This window comes from Lepidothrix coronata, unplaced genomic scaffold (assembly GCF_001604755.1).
Source record: "Lepidothrix coronata isolate B3197 unplaced genomic scaffold, Lepidothrix_coronata-1.0 Scaffold144, whole genome shotgun sequence".
Taxonomy (NCBI): domain Eukaryota; kingdom Metazoa; phylum Chordata; class Aves; order Passeriformes; family Pipridae; genus Lepidothrix; species Lepidothrix coronata.
In genome coordinates, this window is record NW_016690324.1 from 161,810 (window position 1) to 178,849 (window position 17,040).

At 58.5% G+C, this 17,040-nt stretch overlaps 2 protein-coding genes across 5 annotated transcripts in view; one reads left to right on the top strand and one right to left on the bottom strand.

Annotated features, from left to right (window-relative positions):
• The first annotated feature begins 889 nt into the window (after positions 1–889).
• On the top strand, positions 890–15,022 carry TNIP1 (TNFAIP3 interacting protein 1). Of its 3 annotated transcripts, none has more exons than XM_017827968.1 (18): positions 890–1,004; positions 6,785–6,955; positions 7,948–8,070; positions 8,365–8,447; positions 8,662–8,730; positions 10,453–10,644; positions 10,827–10,921; positions 10,999–11,080; positions 11,314–11,406; positions 11,623–11,688; positions 11,843–11,974; positions 12,060–12,188; positions 12,482–12,598; positions 12,906–13,031; positions 13,386–13,466; positions 13,599–13,793; positions 14,055–14,145; positions 14,499–15,022. In XM_017827968.1, exons 2-18 carry the CDS (start codon positions 6,823–6,825, stop codon positions 14,522–14,524), a joined length of 1,833 nt encoding a protein of 610 aa, XP_017683457.1. In that variant the 5' UTR covers positions 890–1,004; positions 6,785–6,822; the 3' UTR covers positions 14,525–15,022. The 3 variants fall into 3 exon arrangements, with proteins under 3 accessions (XP_017683457.1, XP_017683458.1, XP_017683459.1); XM_017827969.1 differs by having other exon boundaries at positions 11,317–11,406; XM_017827970.1 differs by lacking the exon at positions 11,314–11,406.
• A 669-nt stretch (positions 15,023–15,691) lies between these two features.
• Positions 15,692–17,040, bottom strand: part of GPX3 (glutathione peroxidase 3) — an 8,084-nt gene continuing 6,735 nt past the window's right edge. The window contains exons 3-6 of one of the 2 annotated variants that reach the window (XM_017827973.1): positions 16,819–16,936; positions 16,503–16,602; positions 16,193–16,413; positions 15,692–15,961 (exon numbers count right to left, since the gene is read on the bottom strand). In XM_017827973.1, coding sequence (XP_017683462.1) covers positions 16,198–16,413; positions 16,503–16,602; positions 16,819–16,936 — 434 coding nt within the window. In that variant the 3' untranslated portion in view covers positions 15,692–15,961; positions 16,193–16,197. Of the gene's footprint in view, positions 16,414–16,502; positions 16,603–16,818; positions 16,937–17,040 lie in introns of both variants that reach the window. The other variant, XM_017827971.1, reaches the window with a different exon arrangement.

A 17,040-nucleotide genomic window follows, 5' to 3' on the forward strand; every position in this document is an offset into this window, starting at 1 on the left:
AACAGAGCTGGGTAAGAAGCCAGGACTGGGACAGCGGGAAACAGCTCGATCTCCACTGAAGGACCTCGGTGAACCCAACACCAGGTCACCTAAAGAGGATGTGTACGGACTGCAGGCAGAGAGCAAGCAGCACGGCTGCCTTACAGCGGGATTTCTTTGCTCCTGGTTTTTTGTTTTTACTTATATTTTTAAAACCCCACCACCTTCCGTGTGGCAAAACCAAGACAAGAAAGAATATCAGGCAGTTGTTGAGCAAATCCCAATGAGCGGAGTGAAAGCAGGTGGTGTCCCCTTTGGTTCTTGCTCCTCTGACTGATTTTGGTAGTCCATGACGGCACGATAATCACAGCAGCAGCACAGAGGAGAAGGATCCCGGAATACACGTTCCGGTTAGAGGGTGTAATTTCCTCGTCTAACATTAACTGGGAGGCTCGGTGGGGAATTCTCAGAGGAAGGCTCTGGTCAGCCACAGCCGGCTCGCAGCAGCGCCCTCCTCCTTCCCGGGGCAGAGGGGAGAGCTGGCGCTGCCTCCCCTCAGCCATCCCTCTCCCCAGCAGGGGCACACGGGGACCCCCCCGGCGGGCTGTCCCCTCGGCCCCGCCATTTTGTGTCTCCACACCCCGGGAGAGCCGCTCCGCGACCAGCAGAATTCCCCACTAAGGTGGAAGGCGGAGGCAGGCTCCTGCCGCCCCTCAGAGCTCCACTAAGCCGGGCGGGGCCCCGCGCAGCCCCAGAGACCCTCAGGGGACGCACACACAACCACAACACGTCCGCCATGACGGGCACCTTCCCCACCACCTGCCCTCCCTCCCGCTTTATACCCTGCCCCGCGCGCCGATTGGCTGCGGCGCCTGTCCGTCAGGCTGGGAATTTCCCGGGGGCGGGACCGCCGCCTCCGGTGCTGGTGGCGGAGCGGGGGGCGCCGGACCCTGATCGCGGTCCCGATCCCGATCCTGATCCCGGTCCCGATCCCGGCAGCGGCCCCGCCGCGGGGCGTGCGGCAGGTGAGCTCGGAGCGGCGCGGGGCCCTGCCGCCCCCGGGGACAGGAGCGCTGCCCGCGGCACCGGGGTCTTACCGGGCACCGGCGTCGCGTCGCCGCAGCGAAGGGTCCCGGGCCGGGGGTGGTCGGGGCTGGCGGGCTCGGGGGCTGCGTGTCGGCCGTATCTGTCCGCTCCGCGAGCTCTCGGGCTGCTCGGGCGGTCGGGGTGAGACCCCGGAGGGGGCTGCGGCCGTGCCGTCCACCGGGTGTCGCGGCCGGTCGCGATAGTCGTGCCGTGCCTCAGTTTCCCCGTTCCCGGGCAGGGCGGGGGCTGCCGACGCCCCGCATCCCGCCGCTCTCGCGGGGGTCGGGCTGGTTGTGTGGGTCCCCACCCCGTGTTGGTGGTGGCGATGCCCGGGGGAAGAGGAGGAGGCTCGGGGGGTGCGGGGTGGGGGTCCCGCAGCCCCCCGGGCGGTGCCGATCCCCCGGGGGCGGCCCCGCTCCTCCCTCGTCCCGCCTTGCACAACCGCGGCGTTTCCCGGGCCCACGCATCTGCCTCCCGGTTATCCCGGGATTGCGCTCCCCGCCAGGCAGCTCTAGTGCGTGGGTCCCCCATGGCCACGCATCCATGGCCCCAAGGACCCTCCTGTCCACGCTGTTTTCCTTCCTCTTTGACTTTTACCTCCTGGTCTGGCAGCGTGTGTCCCCATAGGATGCTGATCCAGAGGCTGGAATAGCTGGAGCAGGAATGGCAGCATCCTCCTCTTTTGGGAGAGGGTGCACAGCCTGTCTCCCCCTCTCTCCTCCCTCACTTCCGTGCTAAGATCCCCACGGAGGGCAGAAAGAAAGAAAAAAGATGCTGCCTGTCACTGCTGCTTTGGGGTGAGAATAGCTCTCTGGGGACCTGCAGCCTCTCAGGGATCCAGCTGTCCTGTTCCTCAGTGTCCCTGGCACAGGTTGCTCCCCATATCAGGGAGTCAAACACAGCCTTTCCCCTTGAGCTGGATTTTCCCATTACTTGGATGGATTTTTCCCATCACTTGGATGGGTTATTCCCATCACTGGGGTGGGTTATTCCCATCCCCTGGGGAAGTGGGAGCTGTTCTGTTCCCACAAGCTCTTTTGGAGTGCACATTTCATGGAGAGCACTGCCAGACAAAGCGTTCCAGGGACCAGACTTTGGGCACTGGGATGGGTTCTGGAGGCAGGAGGGCTCCAACCACACACGTCCTTGAGAGCTGTCTGTGGTGAGGTGAAGTGAGCAAGAAGAAAACAGGAGAGGCTTTTTGCAGCCCTTGGCATCGTTCCTGGCTCTGCAAGAAATCCCACGATGCCCTTTTGGCCTGACCTATGCAAAACAGACCTATTTAGCGCAGGGCCGTGGGTTGTTGCTTGCCAGCAGCTGGTACAAAACATTCATGGGTGGAGGAAACTGAACCATCTACTCTTGTGGCATTGCAGGATTTGTTTTAAAGCAGCAATTCTTATACTTTGGGTGACAGAGGAAGCTTTGCTGATGTAGCTTTGTGGTGCTTGGTTGTTTGCCGGCTGAAGCGCACCAGGTTGGAAAGGAGTAGCTTGGAAGCAAGGAAAAAGGGTGGCTGTGCCTTGCTCTGCTTTGGAGCGCTGTGATGAGCAGCCATGATGTTATTGAGCTCTGCAGGGAGAAGTGGAGCAGGCAGCATGAGGCAGTTGTCTTTGGAGCAGAAGACGGGATCTTGCATTAAACCCCCAGGGTGCTGCCAAGAGAGCACCACCACCACGTCTGGCTGCATGTCCTGCCTGCACTGGAGCTTGGGCCCATGCTCAGGAGCTCTGCAGCCATGTCTGTAGACTTGGCAGACCCAGGGAAATGCTTTATTTTCCCCGTGAGCAGCCTCATCAGAAGCAGGTTGTTTTTTGAAGCTCTGCGGGAGGTGGGTTTCTGAGGCCAGAGTAGGATTTCTGGCTGCAGGACATCTGTACTACCTGCTGTGTTTTGGGTAGGGCTCTCGCCTTTCCCACCCTCTCTCTGTGGCTAAATAGGCTGGAAAGGAAAATGCTTCAAGTGGAGGTTCAGGCTTTTCCCTTTAAGACCTGAGCCTTGCAATGCCTGCTTCTCTCTTCTTTTATTACTCCCAGCCCAGGGTACTGCAGTGCCCAGAAAGTCTCGTTATTGCTCCCTCCTAAATCCAGCTCTGCTTTTGCTTCCCTGCAAATGAGACCAGTTCAGCAGCCCAGTTGTCCCTGGTCTGGGAGCTGCTGGAGCTCTGGAGAGGAAAACAAAACCAGGCTGGGGTCTGTGGCTTTTTGCTGATTTCCAGTAAAATGATCAAACAACAACAGCAGCAACAAAATCCTTCCATAGTGTCTGTCTGAGTGGCTTTTGCTTTTCCTCTGAGGAGGGATGCCGGGGACTCGACAGCCCCGGTCATGGGAAAATTCTGCTGGCAGCCTGCAGGGATTTACTTTCACCTCCTACGATCCTGGTGCAGAGGAGGCTTCCTGGGATTGTCGTGTGATGGAGTAAGGAAAACCCCTTTCTCCTAAGGGCTGGGCTGAGCCCCCACCATGGATCACAGAATGGGAATTGATGGGCTGCCAAGGCCTCAGCTTTGAGATGCTGGTCCCCACCGCAGGGCTCACTGCCCAAAGCAGACCTCCAGCAGTGCTTGCTGCACAGGATTCACATTCTCTGTCTTGGGATCTTCAGCTGTTTGGCAATTTTAAAGCCGGAATCACGTCCTTCTGCATGGCTGCTACAGGGAAGGCCGGGGAAGTGGTGCATGTCATCCTGGGTGACAGCAGTGACAGTTCCTGCTCACTTCCAAGCCACAGCACAGCTATTTAAATACCATTCTGCTTTCATCTTCACCCAGGAGCCTCCCCTGCCCACTCCCACTCTCATTCTCTGCTTTTGCTGAGTTGTCATAAAATTTTACTACCTGAAGGTCTTGGTGCCCTGCTTGGAACCAGCAACGCCCACAGGTGACCGTCTGGCAGTCTCCGTCCATGGCTGGGCACGGAGCCAGCGAGCTACGGCCAGGCAGCCACGGTCTGTGCCTGGCCCTCAGCCCCAAGGGCTGTGAAATACTGTCAGATTAGCTTAGGAACTGTTGACTGGCAAAGAGGGAAGTGTTTTCTGGTGGTTCAGTGGTTTCTGCTGGAGTTTGTGGTAGTCATGTTTTCCTCGTGTTTCTAATCACTATTAGGTGCTGGTCTGTGGTCCTCTCTCTCCTCTCCCAGTGTTTTTATTGAAATGAGATTTTCCACCACTCTAAATCTCACCTGTCAGAACTCTTAAGAAAAAAAAAAAACAACAACAAACAACAAACCAGGACTGGGATCAGTGACCTGGTCCCCAGGGTGACAGCTGTGTCCCAGCCGCTCCTTGCAGAAACTGGGCTGTGCCTCCACTCCAGGAAACCCTCCCTGACCCCGGTACTGCGGAAACTCCTCCCTCTTGCTGGGTATTGTTTGCTGGTGAATTTGTGGCTGGTCTGTGCTTCCGTCAGCTGGAGATAGTTCAGTTCCTCTCCACAGCTGCTGTTTGAAAACAGCTTCTGTGTCCACTCTGCTGCAATCTCCCTGGTGGGGTGCAGACCTGGGGTAGAAAAATTAATAAAATCCTGAGAATTGGGCATAGCAGAGACTTTTGGTGGCTCCATCTGGCTGAAAGAACATGGGATCACTGTGAGTGAGCTCTGCCAGTTGACAAGGTGATCAGTGCAGCTGGACTGGGTTTGAAGGATTCCTGCAGGGGCTGGGACCTCCCATGTGTGCTATGGGGCAAGGCAGAAAACCTCCAGGTTTGGGGAGTGGAGTGTAAGAGAAATAGGGGCCGGTACTTCAAGCTGCTGCAAAGCCACGTAGGGAAATGGTACCACACGAGAGGGCAGCTTGTCCCCACCTTCCTCAGTCCACACCTGGGTTTGTCCCGGTGGAGGACATGGATGTCCTGCAAGATGCTCACTGCAAGATGGGTTTGCTATCAGCTCTTCCCAGAGCCCCAGGTCTGGAGCAGCATATGGTGACTAGAGACCAGTGAGAAACAGGCTCATGTCCCCAGCCTGCCTGTGATGCCATCCCAGTCCTCTGCCAGGCTGGGCACATGTCACAGCATTTGCCTGCCATGGAGGTGCCACTGGGCCACGTGTGTGCCTCCATGCTGGGTTCTGTCCTCCCCACTGGCAGGTCTGCTCCAGTTTTCCCCATCCCGTGGCAGGAGGCTGTGAGGGATTTCATAGAATCCTAGAATGGTTTGAGTGGGAAGGGACCTTAAAGATCATCTAGTTCCAACTCCCTGCCATGGGAAGGTACACCTCCCATTAGATCAGGTTTCTCCAAGCACCATCCAACCTGGCCTTGAACAATTCCAGGGCTGGGGCATCCATAGCTTCCTGTCATCTGCTCTGGGCCCCAGGAATAGCCGCTCCTCAGCTTGCCCCACACCACTGCAGCAGGACAGCTCCCAGTGATCACCACCTCCAGCTGCTTGGGATGGGGCTACAAGCAGTGAGGGGCTTGGCAGCACCCACAGGGCAGGAGGATGGTGAGGCCCACCAGTGCATCTCCTAGAAGCAGTCTGCCACTGAGGACAGGCCTAATTCTAATTCCTTGCCTAATTCCCTGCCGCTGAGACTGGCGTTAATCGCTGCTCCAGTTGTGGATGCTGCCAGGTGGCAGTTGTCATCTGGAAAGTCCCTGCCGCTCCCTGGCAGGCAGGTCATCCAAACTGGAGATCAGCCTGGATCACTCATGGCATGAGCATTAGTCTGAGGTTGAGACAGTTTCGGGTATGGGCTACCCCCTTCTCCTTTCAAAATGCGTCCCCTCAGCCCCCTCCTGCTCACCAGCACCCGGCTGCCTTGGCTGGGGGAAGAGCACTTTGGGGTGCTCCTGTTGTGCCCCCAGGCAGCACCTGAGCTCCAACTGGCACTGGGACCTTCTCAGCTGCTGCTCTACTCCACATTATGGAGCTGGCATCAGGGGGGACAGTTCTGATAAGTTGTGCTGTGATTCACAACAGCTGCTTTATCCCCCCAGGAGATGAGTGAGGCCTGGAGCCAGGATCCTGCCCAACTGTCCCCAGGCCAGACCTCACCAAGGGGTAGGCCTTAGGCCACCCGCAAGTGCAAGGAATTGGAAAAGCAAATAGCGGGCTGCTTGCAGATGATTCGTCTTGGACTTTGCTCCCAGCCCGGGACATGCCTGACTGTTCCCTGTGCCTGATTCAGGAAGCCACACTGTTGGCAGCCGGTTTTTCCGGCTGAGCCGGAGGGCAGAGCGGGTCCCTGCCTGGCTCCTGGGGCTCATCCCCACAATGCTGCCCAAATTTCCCCACAGTTGCAGGTTAAGGTGTTTGGAGGTGCAGACGGTGCCCCTCCCCAACAGCACCAGCAAGACTTTATGCCCCACAAAAATACCATATGTTGAGCAGGATGTCCTAGTGACAGTGTCCAGGCATGGTGTGGATGCTCCTGGGCTGGGTCTCCATCCTTCCTGGGATGCAGCAACCAGTGGTTGCCACCTCCTCTGCTACTCCCATGCCCTGCAAGGGTGAGAGCCAGCCCTGAGTAGGGCTGCTGGTGATGCCTCCTCGTGTGACACTTCTCATGGCTGTGAGTCACCCCGAGATGTTCACCCCCAGCAGGGCTGGAGGGGGAAGTGCCTTTACCTGGGACACTTGTTGGCTGGCTGGTGAGCAGCGAGGCAGCGCTGCCTTCACCAGCACAGCACCCCAGACCCCCACAGGGTTGAGACCAGGGGACTGTGGCACTGTCTGGAGCCAGGGGAAGGTGACGCTGTGCTCCACTGCCTTGCAGGGATGCCCGGCTGGGAGATAGGTGACTGAACAGCAGGCATGGAAGGGAGAGGACCCTACCGCATCTACGACCCTGGTGGGGGCTCAGAGGAGAATGGATCCACGGCCTTGGAGCGCCTGGTGGAGGAGAACACCCGGCTGAAGGAGAAGATGCAGGGGATCAAGTCTATTGGTAACTGCTGCATGCTGGGGGGATGAGGTTTGCCTTTGGGGCAGCCCAGCCTGTGCCCACCAAGCCTGGGGTTTTCTTGCTCAGTTGAGAAGGGTGCTGGTAGAAGTGGTGGTTCTTGGCACTGGGGCAGCAGTAAAGCTCTCCCTGTCCTGGGGGGTTGAGCAGGATGCCTGAGCTTTTTCACATGAAGGTGCAGGGGGAACAAGGGTTTTGCTGAACTTCTATGGTGCTTTACAATGGGATAAATGGCTGGGAAGAAAAGGCAAGTACTGGAGCTAAGTCAGCTTCTTGGAGTTCACAGGTGCCGGGATCTGTTCTGCTTTTGATGAAAACCCCCACCTCCTCCAAGCTCTTTTGGGTCAGAGGCTTTTCCCAGGTGCTGCTCAAAGACCCTGGTGTTGGGTGCTCTCTGCCAGCAGGGACATGCCAGTGTGGAAATGCTCCAGACTAGTTGGGCTACCCCCTTTCTTGTCCTTGACCGCCTTCCCCCCACCCCCAGTTTTGCTTTCGGTCTCGTGACCCAGCTTCCCCTTTCAAGTCCTGCTTCTGCAGCCGAATTTCCACCTGCCTCGTGATTCCTGTTGTGTCACCATGCCCTTACCTGTGACCAGCTTCTGCTGGTGTGGCAGCAACCACCCAGGGTAGGGGGAGGATTGCATTGCTGGTGACAGACCCCAGAGTGGGCAGGCTGGATCCCTTGGGACACCACCGAGGCTTAAATTCACTTCTTCTGGCAAGTGGAAGAGACCTCTAAGAGACATGGTGCTGCCCTTCTGCCTCCTCTGTGTGTCATCATGGGGATTTCTGAAGTCAGTGAGCCACTGATACAGCTTTGCCATTGGATTTGTCCCAGAGAAGGTGTTTCTGGGCTGAAGAAGGACTATTCTGGGCACTGCTCCACCCAAATAGGGTGTTTGGTGCTGGCGGATGGGGCTGCTGCAGGGCAGACACTTGGGGAAGGAGGCTGAGCATTCTGCTGTTGCCCACAACAGGAGAGCTTCTGGAGGAGTCCCAGGTCGAGGCATCCAAGCTGCGGCAGAAGGCAGAGGACCTTGTGAAGGACAACAAAATGCTGATGGCATCATCTTCCTTGGAGGACTTGGTGAAAACCGGAGGTAGGAGATGTGAGGCTCATGGGGGAGGAATAACCCAATGGCTCAGAATCCTGGGCTTGGGGGAAAGGAAAGGGTGTGCAGGAGACTTTTATGAAGGTCCCTTGCAGCCCTGTCATCTCTAGACTGCATCAAAGCACTGCCATCCTCCCTTCCAGAAGGAGGTTTCTGTCCCATCTCCATAGCTGGGTTAAAAACCATCCATTGGTGCCTGACCTCGCAGGGGTCTGCATCCCAGGTGAGGAGAAGCCCTCCTCTCCAAAAGTTTCATGGCTACATCCTCTCTCCTCTCTGCAGCTGTTGGCCCTGATCCTAGCTTCACACAGGCAGCCCCGGGCAGCGCCCAGACGGACATGGAAGTACGGAAATCACCTCCGAGTGTGAGTCTGGTGAATGTGGGAGCTGGTGCTGGCATGGCTAGAGGGAGGGACTCTCCATCTAGTTAAAGCAAAAGGAGGTAGCCTTTAGCCTCTAGAAACAGGGATAAACCTGAAACAGTCAGCTTCTCTGCTGTACTCCTGGTGGTCTTCTCGTGGTGGATATCCTGGGCTGCCATTCCCCAGGGAGCCCTGACCTGGCTGTCTCCTCTTGCAGGGATCCTCCTTGGAGTTCGAGGTCGTCACTGTCGAAGCACAGGGGTTTCCCCAGGAGAGCAGGAGAGCGGTGAGTGGCCCTGGTGCCTGTGGGACTTGGGGAGTCGAGCCAGTCGGTGTGGTAGTGCCAGGGGTTTGGGGGTGTGCAGGCAGGCAGCACTGTGCCCCGGCAGGCACAGGCAGGGCTGACAGACCCATGTCAAGGCAGCCCTTAGGGAAACCACAAAGGAGGAATAAACTTGACAGGAGCGCCCAAGAACAAGTGGCCTGACTGGACTGCCTGGGCATAGGGCCAGTGAAGCAGCCCCAGACAGATGGGGCACTGGTGTCTGCAGATGTCACACAACAGTGGCAGGAAGGGCTGTGACAACCCAGTGATGCTTGGATGTTCACCTGATGCCCACACTGGGTCTCCAAGCCCCATCATTGCTGACAGGGTCTGCCCTAACCAAGGCACCTCTGTGTGCTCCATTTGGTGCCACCTGAATGCCCCTCCCAGCTGTCACTGCCCTGTCCTGTCCCACTCTGGCTTTTTGTGTGTGCTGGAAGGGAGAGGAGGAGGGATGGGGAGCCCAGGAGGGATGAACATCAGCTTGCACCACATGGTACCAGTAAGAGATTGTGCTCTCATTGAACATCCCTGTTCACATTGGCCAGAGAGGCCCTAGGAGGGGTTGAGTCTCATTGGACACTCCTGGGGTGCAGCCATGGGGTGATGGAGAATGTGATGGCATCTGCCTGGCAATCAGATGCCAGTGCCTGAGCCAAGTCCTAGTCCTGTGCTCACAGGTGGCCTTCCCAGCACTCTAGCTGGGCTTGGGTCCTCACTGCCTCCCCTTGCCAGCCAGCATGGGTGGGAAGAGCTGGCCATGCTATGCTCCACACACACCCTCCCACGGCTGTTTCAGGGCTGTAAACCCCAGGGTCAGGGTGCTGGGGAGACACTGAGCTCCTGGCCCCATATAGTGCCACCCAGGGCATTCCCACAGGCGGCAGGTGAGTCAGCAGGGCCAGGAGCAGAGCAGGCAAAGGTGTGGCAGCGCATCCTCACCTCCTCCCAGCAGTGCCGTTTGTGCCAGCTGGGCTCTGTTGTGCTGACAGTGTCTCCCAGGCAATGGAGGAGTTAACCAGCCACACCAGGGGAGCACAAACCTCTTGGGGACACCCCCCATGCGTGGGCAGGGGTACGCCCTGACACTGATGGGTGCACCCTGATCTGGGCTTTCCCAGCTACTGTTTAAATCCCATGCATCACCCTCTTGGCTGCCAATTGCCAAAGAGCTCAGGTTCCTGTTGCCTGGTGTGCCACAGCAGCAGGGGAGCACCAAGGGAGAACAGGAGGAAGGAGAAAATGGAGATTGGGTAAGACCACCCTTTCCAGTACAACCCAGGGTGTACATGGAGAGGACAGTCTCAAGAGCTGGGATTTCTAGTCTTGGTGCTGATGGGGAGACCTCAGGTGGAAAAGAGAGCAGGGGTGGAGATGCCTCTGTTGCTATCAGCGAATCAAGAGTGTGTGGTCTGCTCAGACTACCAAGGGGCACAGGGAATCCATGGCCTGGGAAAGCTGCTGCCCTAATGTCCTCCCTGCACTTGGGGTCTTGGTATCCCATGTCCAGCAGCTGGGAATCAGACCCTTACAAAGATGGCAGTTTTTCAGCGTACTGAAGGCTTATTGCAGGTCCAGCTGCCCAGTACAGCCCAGGGTGGGAGGTGAGGATGACTTTTTCCCCAAGAGGGAACTTTGCAGTGTTCCTTAAACTGGTCTGACTGCACTTCATCCCATTCCCAGGACTTGGAGCAGCCCCTGAACGAGGATGCCAACCTGCTGCCTCAGCTGCAGCAGCTGGAGAACACGCTGAGCGGCTGCGCCAAGGAGGCCAGCAAGGACCAGGTCTTCGTGCGCATGGGCTACATGGCCTCTGAGCTCAAGCGCTTGGCCTCCAAGGTGCACAAGAACGAGCAGAGAACGTCGTTCCTGCAGGTGAGCAAGGGCTGGCCTGGCTCTTCATGGGGGTTTTCCTGCTTTTGTTTTTTCCCACCAATCCCCTCCTGTCCACCCTGAGGTGGACACCCACCTTCATGCCAGGGTTTGGCGGGAGGCGGGTGGCCCAGCAGGCTCCTGGGGCTGGCCACGTCCTCATGCTGCCAGTGTTCACCCTCCAGACGCTGTGTGAGACGCTGCACAGTGAGAACAAGGAACTGCGTACCAAGCTGGAGCGGGACCTGGAGCAGAGAAACCAGGCTCTGGAAAAGCTCAGGTGAGTGTGGGTGGTGTGGAGGGGCACAGGGCTGCCCTGGGAGCTTCTTCCCACTTACCCATCCTCTCTGCCTGCAGGTGTGAGAACCAGGAGCTCCGGAGGATGATGACGCTGAGCAGCCAGGACAGTGGGAAGAGGGAAGCTGCCGAGCAGCAGCAGGTGAGGAGGCAGCATCGCCTTGGAGAGGGCTGGGAAGGAGGCAGGGAGCCCGCTGACACATCAGCAAAGGTGGCCTCATCTTACTCAAGCCCCCAGTTTGTCCCAGTATGACCAGCAAGACTTCTCAGGGTCTCAAGGGGATGGGAGAGGCCGTGGGAGGGGAACTGGCTCGAGTTTAGCCGGCCTTGGGCAGCCTCCACAAGAGCCCTGAGGGTCCCCCCGTGCGCGTCCAGCAGAGCGGGGCCATGGTGGAGAAGGCGCCGGGCAGAGAAGAGCTGGAAGCCAAGGAAAAGAAGGTGAAGATCCTGGAGCACCAGCGCAGGGAGGTGAGGACCAGGCTGGGAGGGAGGCACAGGGCTGGGATGGGATGGCACCAAGAGACTGGGGCAGGGCTGCAGAGCCACAGGGAAGCACTGCTGGAGCTGAGATCTCCATCCAGCTGGTCCCCGAGGTGCTTTCATGACAGGAGTCTGCTGGGGACTGCCACAGCTGGCTTGGAGCAGGGTTTGGGCTCCTGTTCAGCCATCCCTCTCTCCCTGCAGCTGCTGGAGGTGAATAAACAGTGGGATCAGCATTTCCGCGCCATGAAGCAGAAGTACGAGCAGAAGGTAGGGCTGGTGCTCAGGGGCTACATCTCTGCTGGGTGCTGGGTGGAGGGACTCAGAGGAAACAGGGCGCAGGGGAATATTTGGGGGCTGCCTGCACCCCCATTCCCCCCATTGTGGGTCCTTCCAGGCCAACATCCCCACTCTCCCCTGGCAGGTCACGGACCTGCACCAGGAGCTGGCCGAGACCCGCAGAGCACTGACCGAGCTGGAGGCAGAGCGGGAGCAAAAGCAACGGGATTTTGACCGCAAGCTGCTCCTGGCCAAGTCCCGCATCGAAACGGAAGAGGTGAGTCCCTTGGGAAGAGTGACAGGGAGCTGACAGCCCTATTGCCCTGCGCTGGCTGATCTCCCTCCCATGCCCGGTCCTGCAGGCAGAGAAGGAGAGGCTGTCCATGGAGGTGAGAGACCTGCAGCAGAGGATGCGGTTCCTGCAGGAGCAGCTGGCTCCGGTCACCAGGCAGCGGGAATACCAGGAAAAGGAGATTCAGAGGCTAAACAAGGTGGGTGCAGGGCACAACCCCTCACTGCAAAATGTCTTTTATGTTCTCCAGTCTCTTCACCTCTCTCAAATCCCAAACTGACCCTGATCAAACCACTCTTGCCCAGGAGAGGCTTGTGCCAGATGAGGCTCACCATATCCCTCTGGGCTCCCAGGAAAGGGGGTTCAAGGAGGGTCCCTCATGCCCCTGCCCAGTTATACCCACTTCCCATGCTGGGCACATGCCCATGGTACTCCAGAGACATCCTGGGCACTGCACCCTGCTCTGACCCTGCTCCCTTCTCTTCCTCCTAGGCACTAGAAGAGGCCCTGAATGTCCAGGCCTCTCCACCACCCATCTTTGCCATGGAGCCAACGGGGAAGCTGCCACAGCAGGAGCTGCTGACCCAGAACGAGCTCCTCAAGCAGCAGGTAGGGCAGGACACAGAGCCACTGGAGGCAGGGAAGGAGCTACATGTCCTGGACCTTCCCAGCAAACAGCCCAGAGCTGCCCAGCAGCTGGGTGGGTGTCAGTGCTGTGGTGGTGGGGATTGGGGACTGAGCTCAGCATCTTCCAGGCATTCAGCTGGAAGGACCACAGTCATGGGCCATTGTGACAGGCCACGTGCCTGGGGCTTAGCGTAGCTGATGGGGTCAAGAATGGCAAGTCAGTCATAGGGGTGCTTTGAGGAGGTGTCTGCCCTCAGCCTGGTGCACACACATTCCTCCCTCCTGCCAGGTGAAAATTTTTGAGGAAGACTTCCAACGGGAGCGGAGTGACAGAGAGAGGATGAATGAGGAGAAGGAAGAGCTGAAGCAGCAGCTGGAAAAGCTGCAGAAGCAGTTGGTCCTCTCCAACAACCAGGTGATTAGTGCTGGCTGCCATCAGCAGCATTTCCAGGAGCCCCATGTAATCTCTATGTGTGTTGGAAGTGCTCAACTCCAGTGTCACAGCCCCCATGCCCACCTCAGAGCAGGGGCTGGGTGTCACCAGCCGCACTCTGGAAGCCCTGTGTCTGCCCTGGGTATGTCAGAGGTTCTTGTCCCCAGTGTCACAGTCCCTATACCTAACAGCACCTAAGAGTAGGGGCTGAGGGAGGACAGGAGAGCAGAGGGGTGGTTTTTCTTCTGGATGTCACTGCCAGAGCATCTCCTTTCACTCATCACACAGACATGGGGGTGTCAGGGTTAGCTCTGCACTAACTCTCCTTGCTCCCAGCTGCGAGCCTCCAAAGACGACTGCCAGAGGGAGAAGGAGGAGAAGGAGAAGTTGAAGAAGCTGCTGAAACAGCACAAACAGGTGGGGATGGGAAGAAACCCTCCTTAGGCAAAGGGAGTGGGGGCTACAGGCCTGGCACCTCTGAGCCAGGTGATGGTGGTGGTAGTGGACTGCCCTCAGGATCTCTGCATCATCTATCCTGGCTCCTCACAGGCTTCTGGAGAGAGACTGCACCCCGAGCCGGTGCCAGGGCCGCTGGGCCCTTCCTGCCCCATGTACCAGTACCAGTACAGTCCCCCCATGGCTCACCCCATGTACCACGGCTTCGATGAGTGGCAGCAGGTCCGATACCCGCCAGCCATGCCGGGCGAGCACACGCCGGGACAGAACTTCCAGCATTTTCCCCCGGTGAGTGTCTACCTGTGCCAGCACAAGGGGGAGCAGAGAGGCCATGTGAGTGGGTCTGGGGCTCACTGCTGAACGAGCAGCTCCTTTAGGGCCCCTGAGTCACAGAGCAGGGAGCTGAGCACATGTGTCCTGTTGGCATCTGACTGCTCAGCCCCTTTCCTCCCCCTCCTCCTCCTCACACCCTGGCAATCAATCAGGGAGTGCAGCCTCATGATTCACATGCTTGGTAATTCACTGTTTCTGTTCCATCTCCTCCCACAGCCCGAGTACCCTTGGCGCCCACCCTGTGCCATGGTTCGCAGCCAGAACGCCCAAGCAGTGGCTGGGGTGAAACCAGTCCCCAAGGACTTGGGTAAGGCTCACACCCCTGGTGTGGGGGTGCCCCTGTCCTTTACCTTGAACCCCTGGGTGCTTGGCTGAAGACTTGGGGGAGGGATGGGGGCTTATCTTTCCAGGCAGTGCCCATTTCCCCTCAGTCCCCCTCTCATCAGCTGAGGGGGTGATTATGCCATGGGGTTGGTCCCTGGCACATCCCCGGCAGCATCCCCACAGCACCTGAAGTTGGGCTGAGCCCCAAAAGCTCACAGAATTGTGGCAGTTGGTGCTTGGGAATAGCAGCCATGCCATGGCTGCCATCCCTCCCGTGGGGCTTGTCTGGGCATGAAGAGTTGCACTTACCCCCTGCCACCCCTTCTTGTGTTCCAGAACAGGCAGGTCCTGGACTGCCCTAACGCCAAGGACCGGCCGCGCTCCGACACCACTGGAAGAGGAGTAGGGGGTGTGTGTGTGTGCCCGTGTGTGTGTATCCAGGAGCTTCCTCCAGCTGCCGATCCCTGTGTGTGGACATGTGGTGCACGTGGCTGCACTTGTGGCCTGGATTGGCTCGGCAGAGCATCCCCCCAAGGAAATCATGAAGGAGGGACTGGAGGGGCCATCGTGGTGGCGGCCAGTGCAGGGTCAGTCCCCTGCAGCCTTCCCCTTCCCCCCAAGGTGTCAGGCCTGGCGTCGCTGTAGAACTGAGCCAGGTCTTCCGGGAAGAGGAGCCAGCGTTTCCCAGGAGCTGCCCCGGTCCAGGGGCTTGGGTTTGGCCCCTGGAGGAGCGGGTGACGACGAGGACTCTCCCAGCAGTGGGAGGTCCCACTCTCACAGGCAGGTGCCGGCCACAGCCATGGCCCGGCCTGAGCCTGGTTGGTGTCTTTGTATTTATTTAAGGACTGAAGTGTGGCTGAGTCTCTCTGCTTTTATCCCAAAAGCTGCTTCCTCTGGGGCAGCCTCTGCATGGGGACAGGGAGGGATACCAGGGCTGCTGGTCCCCAGGTCCTCTAGGTCACAGAGCCATAGTGAGCACAAGGGGTCCCCAACCCTTGCATGGGCATCCCAGGATCTATTGCCCCAAGTCCATGCCCCCCTACCTCCCTCTGGGTGCTGAGCTCAGCCCCTCACCCTTCCCTCTCCTGCCCCCCACCTCTGCCAGGGCAGGGAGGCCTCGACTGTCCTGTCTGCCTCTCCATGCAGTAGTGTCTTGGGGACAGTCTTTCACATTGCACAGCAAATCTTGCTCCAGAAAACAGGTCTGGAGGGGAAAAAACAAACACAACCCTTTGTGTAACACAACCCTATTTGTGTAAGCATGGCTGTCACGTGTGTGACAGCAGGAGGCACTGGCTCAGCATGCTCCTCACTGGGGGCTGTCCCTGGTCCCGCCTGCAGCCTCTTTTGCCCACCTCTACATCCTGTCCCCCTTCTCTCCCCAAATGCTGGACTGTGATGACAAATTCTTGTTTCCAGTTGCCCAGGGAAAAAAAATGGAGTTTCTCCAGTTAGGAGCTGCTCCCCCCAGGCTGGCTGCTGTGCCCTCCCCACTCTTCCCCCTCTACCCCGACCAAGGAGTGGGGCTGTGCGTTTGAAGAGCCTTTATTTGGTGTTTCTATGGTGGGGGGCGAGGGGTCAGCTGCCCCCGACTGGGAGAGCAGCACGTCTGTGCACCAGAACCACGGGCAGCTTGAATGCACTGAAGAGCTGCTCCGTGCTTGGCAGGATCAGGCCAGGCCCACCCCACACTGGGGGCTTTCGGGCTGAGCCTTCATGGAGACGTGGTCTTCTGCTCCAGGGGCAGCCGGCCCCAGCATCCTCCCACTGCCTGGGATGGTGGGGTGGAGGAGTGCAAGCTGGAGGCCAGGAGACATCACCACCAAGGGTGGAGGTGGGACATGGGGTTATTGGAAATGTCCCACTCCCATTGCTGAGGTCTCTGACACAGGGTGGCCCAGCCCAGCATCCTGGCTGGGGGGTGACAGAGACGGCAGCAATGGAAGGGGACAGCATTTAGCTCTGGCTGCCAGGGAACATCCTGGGAAGGAATGGATGGGGAAGCAGCCAGGGGGTGCCGGCCCTCATGCCAGCTCTACTTGTCCTGCTTCTCCTGCCGCTGCCTCAGGTAGGCCATGATGTCGTTCTTCACGACCCCGATGTTGGCGCGATGGTACCAGCGCATGATAGGCACGCCATCAGGCCCCACCAGGAATTTCTCGAAGTTCCACTTGATGTCATGGATCCGCAGAGGCTCCCAGAAGAGTTTGTTGGGGTTCCCAAAGTTCTCCGTCACCGGGGGACAGGCGTTCTGCAATTGAAGGCCAGTGCATCACTGCCTTGCCCCTCCAAAAACCAACCTGGGTGCTGCCCCCTCACCCCCCTTGCCACGACACCCACCTTCAGGAAGGTGAAGACCTTCTGCTCTTTGGCCCCATTCACATCCCCCTTCTGGAAGAGCTGGAAATTGGGTTCAAAGCCGCCTCCTGGCCGGACATGCCTGCAAGGGGAGAGTGGGCAGGAGGTTGTGCAATGGACAGCTCTGGATGTTGCACAAGGGGTGGTGAGGGGACCCCAAAACCCCTTGTTTTGGGGGCCACAGCCCCAGGCTGGGAGGGAGGTCACAGCCAGCAGGAGCTGCAGCCTATGCACCCACCACCTAGCTGGGGACCCCAGAACAGCTGGGGTGCACCACAGCCCCCACCACAGTACTCACTTCAGAGCAGGGAGGATCTCTGAGTTCTGGCCAGGTTCCTGCTTCCCAAATTGGTTGGAGGGGAAGCCGAGGACCACAAGCCCCTGGTCTCTCAGCTCATTTTGTAGTGCATTCAGTTCTGCATGCAAGCAGAGCCAGGAGTGGGTTAGCAGGGGACCAGGCATACCCCCAAACCTGCACCCACCTCCCTCGGAACACGTTATCCCTTCCCTCAGCTCCCTG

Coding starts and splice junctions, on each gene's coding strand:
- TNIP1 (XM_017827968.1), top strand. CDS start 6,823: ATGGAAGGGAGAGGACCCTACCGCATCTACGACCCTGGTGGGGGCTCA. Junction 8,448..8,661: donor TACGGAAATCACCTCCGAGT/GTGAGTCTGGTG, acceptor CTCCTCTTGCAG/GGATCCTCCTTGGAGTTCGA. Junction 14,146..14,498: donor ACCAGTCCCCAAGGACTTGG/GTAAGGCTCACA, acceptor CTTGTGTTCCAG/AACAGGCAGGTCCTGGACTG.